Source organism: Sparus aurata, chromosome 20 (assembly GCF_900880675.1).
Source record: "Sparus aurata chromosome 20, fSpaAur1.1, whole genome shotgun sequence".
Taxonomy (NCBI): domain Eukaryota; kingdom Metazoa; phylum Chordata; class Actinopteri; order Spariformes; family Sparidae; genus Sparus; species Sparus aurata.
Window position 1 is genome coordinate 11413863 of NC_044206.1, and position 7145 is coordinate 11421007.

The 7145-nt window shown below is 43.2% G+C and overlaps 1 protein-coding gene across 1 annotated transcript; it reads right to left on the minus strand.

Moving 5' to 3' along the window:
* Positions 1 to 786: 786 nt before the first annotated feature.
* On the minus strand, positions 787 to 3304 carry dlx3b (distal-less homeobox 3b). The gene is made up of 3 exons (XM_030399441.1): positions 2722 to 3304; positions 1702 to 1886; positions 787 to 1395 (listed from the first exon to the last, which is right to left on the minus strand). The coding sequence occupies exons 1-3, from the start codon at positions 3251 to 3253 to the stop codon at positions 1081 to 1083; spliced, it is 1032 nt and encodes a 343-aa protein (XP_030255301.1). The 5' UTR covers positions 3254 to 3304; the 3' UTR covers positions 787 to 1080.
* Between the last annotated feature and the right edge of the window lie 3841 nt (positions 3305 to 7145).

The following is a 7145-nucleotide window of genomic DNA, read 5'->3' on the forward strand; positions in this document are numbered from 1 at the left end:
ACTTTTAATATTATTATTATTATTTTATTACTTAAACTGTCGCCACAAAAATTTATGTTTTCAAGTGGAGGAGTAATTATCCCCATGTTTAAGATGCGCGGAATACAATTAAACATCCATTTTTTTTAACGTTTGCGACCAAGACCTGTGAATAAACCTGCACATTCTAACAAAGTAAAGTTGTACAGATTCAAACTGAGCCTCCTAAATAATTTATCTGATTCATAGAACATCTTTTAAACAGGTGAAAATGATGCGTCACAAGGAAAAAAAATAAAATACTTCTGTCTTTGCCTTTTTAAACGCAAACTTGCGTGGAACTTGCAGACCTTCTAACCATCGTGTCCGGGCAGCAGCCTGTTCACAAAGGGGCTTAGACACACAACATGCAAGTAACACGTTTATTCAATTGACAAGAAGGCAACAAGTGGACTAATTACAAGAATATGAAAATGGTTTTTGGAAGCACCACAGTGCAGTCGTTCCGTCTCAAACAAATATGATCATAGTGGTTCTGCATATAAACACATATTTACAGCCTTCGACGTTTTGTACAAATCCATATAAATATGACCTGAGTTTTCTTTTATTATCATTATCTTTATTTTTTATTTTTTTGACGCGCTCTCTACAAACTCACATGAATGATTTGGATGTGGATCAACTGCACAGTTTTGTCAATATTCGGTTCGTGGTAGGGCTACTTGTTTAAAAAACAAAACAACAACAACAAAAAAAACTTTGCATATTCATTTACAAAAAAAAGTTGGGGGGGGGGGGGGGGGGGGGGGGGGGAATACAACAGAAGCGATAAATAATTTAAAAAAAAACAACCACGCCAGATGTCCGTTAAATATGCTGCCACAAGTGATCAGGAATCCCTTATGTGCTTTGTGAATGGAAAAAAAAAAAGTTCTGAAACGTTCTTGATCATCCAGGAAACCAAAAAATGTTTCACTTCAGGCTTCAGGCCAGCTCCCGGTCCGCTCGACTGTTTGCTCTGCAGAGTCATTGTGGCGAGACCGCGCTTGGAGAAATAAAAAAAAACAGAGAGGAGATAAATCTGCTCTCGAGTCATTGTTAATAAACAGCTCCCACGCTTTGCTGGGGGACTGGGTGGTGCACGGTGCCCGGGTGCTGTAGGTGTGATCCCTGCTGGTACCAGTGGTTGTTATAGTCCTCCAGGTAGGGCGGCGACGAGCTGTGCGTCGGCTGCGGGACCTGAGGTCTGCTGATCGGGGTGCTCTGAGGGGTGCTGTTCTCCCACACTGCGGGGGAGGGAGGGGAGTTGCAGGCCATGGAGTCGCTGGCGTTGGGGCTGTGCTCCAGGGGGACCTCGCCGTTTTTGTACAGCTTCTTGAACTTGGATCTCCGGTTCTGGAACCAGATCTTCACCTGGGTGGGGGAACAGAGTGGGGAAATTAATTGTGATGCAGCAGGAAATTCACAGATAAAAGTGCTCTGGAACAGGATTAACATGATGTTTTTTACTTTTCAAATGCATTTTGATTCTTAAATGTGCATCTTTATAAAGCGCAACAACTCTAGAAACAGATATCCAGCGTCGCCTGTGCGTAATTACGCACGGATGGACAATTAGAGAGCTAATTATTGACCATATTTGGAGCCCTGGATCACGTGAGTCTTAAAGTATTGATCTGTTATTAAATGCCAGGTGTTACACCGGGTCAGGTAGCTCACCTGTGTCTGAGTGAGGCCGAGCTGAGCCGCCAGCTCCGCTCTCTCGGGCAGCGCGAGGTACTGCGCCTTCTGGAAGCGCCTCTGCAGAGCAGCGAGCTGGTAGCTGGAGTAGATCGTCCTCGGCTTGCGGATCTTTTTCGGTTTTCCATTCACCATGCGGACCTCGGGCTCTGGCTCTTCTTTCACTAAAAAAAAAAAAAAAAAAAAAAAAAAAATCACAGCAAAATACATTTTTAATAAACACACCATTGAGGGAAACTTTGAGCAGCCATAATGCGTAAAAGATAAAACACAGAAGACAGTAAAACAGGCGACGACAGACTGCAGATGAGAGGAGAGGAGAATCCTGTCGTGTAGAAGATTTATATTTAGAATTATTTTGTCACGTTAAGATGGCAGAAAGCAAAAAAGTAAGGCAGCTTCAGACACTTGCAAAATCACAAATGCCACAAAGCAAAAGTGTAACCTACACCACTCAGACAGGAACATTTTACTCAGATTTCCAGGTTGGCGGGCGAGGCGTTCACGTGTTAAAGCTGGTGGGCTGAATATTAGTAGCTTTAATCAAACCATCATTGTTTTATGGCCAGCTGTTAATGACTGGCTCGTTCCCAGCGGGCTGTTAAAACGCGACATTTTACAGCTTCAGCTGAGCAAATGTTAGTTTTCTTTTTCTTTTGAACTGCAAATCCATAATAAGTCACATACAGTGAGTGGATCTATAGTACTTCACTGGCCTTCTGGGGTCAAATTTAGAGCTTGTGTTCTGTCTTAAGTCAGCACGTCACACTGCGTATTCTTTGCCTTCCATTTAAGCCAGAAAGCTCTCCAAAAACTGAAGCGACTTTAAAAAAAAAAAAAAAAAAAGCGAGTAAGAAAATCAAGATAATAAATAAGTAGCTGGTAATGCGGTGTGATTATTGTTTTCATGCGCCTCTATCTCGAGGTCTACGCGTAGATAACATTACGCAGACCGCAGATAAACGCAGATTTAAAAAAAACGATTATCTGGAAGTTTACCTGAGCTGGGGGGCGAGGCCTGCAGGTGATCTCTGTTGTAATGTCCGAACTGTCTGTAGCTATTCGTGTACGGGTATTCGGATTTGGTGGCGTACGCTCCGGCGGCTCCCATTCCGTTCAGATTAAACTGGTGGTGGTAAGAGTTCATGGGCTGTCCGTACGCCTGACTCTGGTAGTATTCGTGCTGGCCGTGCGCCGTCTGTCCGCTGTAGTAGCCCATGTCCGTCACCGAGGACTCGGGCAGAGTTGGGGAGTCCTTGGAGTTCGGGTGGCAGCTCATAGATCCTGGCAGATCGGTCAGAATACACGCAATCTTCTTCTCGTACGTCTGTCCGGCGCTCATGGTGGGAAGCAGCCCCTCCAGAGTACAGAAAGTCCACAGTGGGTGGGTTCTTGAGCTGTGGAGCAACACACACACACACGCACAAAAAAAAAAAAAAAATCGCAGTAAAAGAAGTGGTGTGTGAGCGCAATTTGGAAAGCCTATAGTCCAGTGGAACTCTCCCGGCTGCAGAAAACTCTGTTGTGGCATCGCTCAGCTCCTGTGACACAGAGTTATAGAGAGCTGGGCTGGATGCTGCCTCCTCATTGGCTCCTCAGCCTTTCCCCCCTTCTTGCGCTCCGGGCGAAGTCTTGGTGAAACCCAGCCTTCAGCCAGGAGCGCCTATGCACGCATACCTCAGTGCCCTGCGTTTTTGTTTTTTTCCCCTCTCTCTCTCTCTCTCTCTTCTCTTTTCTTTAGATTTGCATATACCTGTTCAGGCCTCCAGACTGTCTGTCTAAAAAAAAAAAAAAAAAAAAAAAAAAGAACACCTATAGCTCCAGTTTTTCCTCCTCATCTCCAGGCTGGCACCAAGACGTTCCAACAGCAAAGCCCTCTCCACAGTCTTAATCCTGCAGCCAGGCCGTCTCTTAACGTGATTTATGCAATGTTGTCTTAACAGTTGCCTCGAGATCACACTTTATTCAGCTCATTGAGAGGCCGCCAGCCGGCCGGCCAGCCATTGTCATTCATAGGTGTTGGCGGACAGTGAACTTAGCGTGAAAGAGATGCGGCTGATAGGTAAAAGACCCGTCCAACTGATATCGCCCGCGGGTGAATTCCTCCACAATGTCCCTGTTGTGTGTGTGTGTGTGTGTGTGTGTGTGAGTGTGTGTGTGTTTAAATGCAAATTCGGTCAACACTGTGAGAAAACAACAGAGGTGCTCCCACGACAGACAGTGTGAGGAAAGGTTGGAACAGCGTTTTAGTTTGAATATAAAAATATTGTCGAGCACGAACAAATGATCGCGGAGCTCGCTCTGCTGAAGGCGCGGTGCGCAGCGCCCCCTGCTGCGCGCACCCACACGTGGCGCTCGAGTTTTCTGCCTGGACAACAGACGCACGCAGCCTCACACAGCTGGAGACGCAGAAGACAGGTGACGACGTTCTCCACTGTTACTTTAATGTTTTACACACGAGCACATTCTCAGCTTTTTAAACGACGCTTAGTATATAAGAAGTGATCCCCTCTGTGGCCTTTGGGGTCTGATCCACCACCGCCCTCTTTTGGCAACTTTCGGTAGCACTGGTTTGACGGTTTTTGTTAAAGGGTCAGTTCACAACAAATTTGAATAAGATTTAAAAGTTGTAGGAGGCCAACAGTGCTCCTTGTGTTTTTGGATGGGTTAGTGAACTCGGCTCAGGGATACATCACGGAAGGCTCCGTAGTGACACACACATGCGTTTTTGGGTCCATGTTTTAGTGGAAGTTCCTGCTATGTGATATCAGGGTGGAACATTCTTTGTCATGTGTCTTGTTTAGGCTGAAACTTTTGTGAATATATCTGTCCGGTCTGGCTTTCTGTGGATGTTGTCTTTTTGTTGTTGTTGTTGTTGTTGTTGTTGTTTTTGAATGTGGGGTATGTGTTAAAAATGAAATAATAATAATGATAATAATAAAAATAACAAAAAAATTATAAAAAAGTTGTAGCAGGATCTACAGGCACCAACATACATTTGTTTTGTCTGTCTTACCAAAATCTGAATATGTGTTTCAAACTAACAAAAGTGGAGAAAAAAAAAGGAATAAAAATTCAAATTAACAAGAAACTAAATATACCACATTCAAAGTGAAAGCAAACAAGCGTTTTGTTGCAAACAGTGTTGATAACTGATAAGAGGATCTGTCTGGTTTCACTCTTTTAGCTCAAATGAAAGTCTGTTTTTCTGAAAATCAGAATTTGACAGCACTAGCATACAATCTGAAACCTAAACAAACATGAGCAGAAATGTGGCTCCCTTTGCACTTTGTACTATTACACAATCTTATGAATGAAACTAAATGCCTTAGTTCCTTTGTGTAAGCCAAGTGTTGGGAGAGGTGCTTTGAAGGTGAGCTACTTTCACATTGGAAGACGCTGAAGATACCAGAGGGAGAACTCTAGTGGACCAAAGCTACTTTGAACAGTTCAGATAACTCTGCCGAAGATCAAATTGTCAATGCATGTGACAAAAAGTGCTTACTTGTTCACAGGTCATTGATTGAAAACAAAACCCCGCTGTTCATGTGCGAGGAGAAATGTCAGCTCTGGTTTATGTACGATGTCCATCAGTCTGACAGCTGCCTTCTGGGCTATTGCACCAAGCAGGATTAACTCGTCAGGTAACCTCTCCAAACATTTATTATCAAATCAATATCAACACTAGTTGAATTAAGACCATTAACAGCTCAAAGCTCACCTGTGAATTATTTTTGTCAGCTGAGAATCCCTGACCTCCTCAACCTGTCCTAAACACAAGGCAAAGGTCAGGGGAGGTGTGGCTGCCTGACGAATGCATCGCCCGGACATGTCTGCACAGACAGGTTGGAGAAAGAACAGGGTCAAAGAGAGTTCAATTACAATAGAAGAGCAATGGTAAAGTAATGATAATAATAATAATAATAATAAAAAACATTTCCCCCCCTTTTTTTTATTTGTTTGTTTTTTCAGTGATGAACTTCACAGAAAATGGCAAAAAAAAGTAATTGAACTTCTTGAACCACTTAAGAAATATGAATGTAGGAGAGCTACCAGCAAACCACAGCAAAACCAATTCAACTACATGATTTGTACCACTCATCAGGTATAATAAGCCATCAGAGACCTGTTGAATCACATGACTCCTGAAGTTGACGCAGTCTCCTTTCTCTCCTATAGAGGGCGCCAACTCACTGTGGCAGTCACATTATGGAAGACTAGCTTTTTTATTTTAGTTTTGGGCTGAATTTCAAAATCCCTCTGGACCGATTGCTGTGTATTCAGCTCAGTGTTGGCGGGGTGGGGGAGACTGACTACTAATTAATGAGTGGAAACAGCTTGGGGCACCCCCCTCCCCAGCAGGGTGTGACGACACCCTTTTTGTGACGGCTTATGAGAGGTGGGGAATGACACTAAGGGTGGACTCACTCTCGTTCTGAATCTGCCCCTCACACACTGCAGACCTCATCCTGACAGGCTATCAACTAGAAGCTCTGGTCTGTTTACGCCCCTAGTGAGATTTCTTTGCTGCCTCATTTAGAGCTAGTTGAGGGAAAATGTGTTTATTCTTCAGCACAGTCGAGTGACCACAACAGTCACCAGTCAACTAGGCTACCTGCATCAGGGTTACTTGCCCTAAAATAATCAAATACTTATTAACTCATACAAGTCAGTGGTGTCCTACGTGGCTCTTGCTCTTGTCTGGACTCATTTCAAGCTTTCTAAGCATTTAAAACAGTCGCCTTTTTCCCTACATCAATGCTTCTCTGTTCGCTTGGACCGCCCAGATGTACTTTTGTGTTTCAGATACTATTTAGAAGAAGTTTTGAAGTTTATGAGCAGAGTTTTTCGTTGCGGTACAGACAGTAGTCTCCCTGTGGGTCTAAATTCCTTGTTTTCCCTTTACAGTAGAAGTCTTACCTCCAAATCCTTATACGTTGCCTCCATCAACATTCAAACAAAGATGAGAGGGGATCATGATCCCATGATTTTATGTATGTATTTTTCTAAATCATGTATAAGATATTATAAAAGGCAGCCTTGAGCATTTTATTTTTATTTTTGCATTTGCATGCAATTTCCCCAGCATATTAGAGCAAAGACTGTGTGTGTCCCACAATCTGTGCTTCATCAAGCTCACAAGCCTCAAGTCTCACTGCAACAAAAAGAAGTGGAGGATTATAATGCACATTAGACAGTATGACACTAGATAAAGGAAGAAAGAGAGGCACATTAAGACAATAAATGAGAAACATCGACAACAATGTAGACATTTTTCAAATATGTGAGCAGAATAAGCACACACACGTTCAGATTCTCAGCATGTTAGAGCTCAGAACATGTCATATGACTTACATATTTAAAACTTCCTCTACAAAATGTGTTACCAAGTAGGTTGCTGCTTTATGTTTATATGTATATAT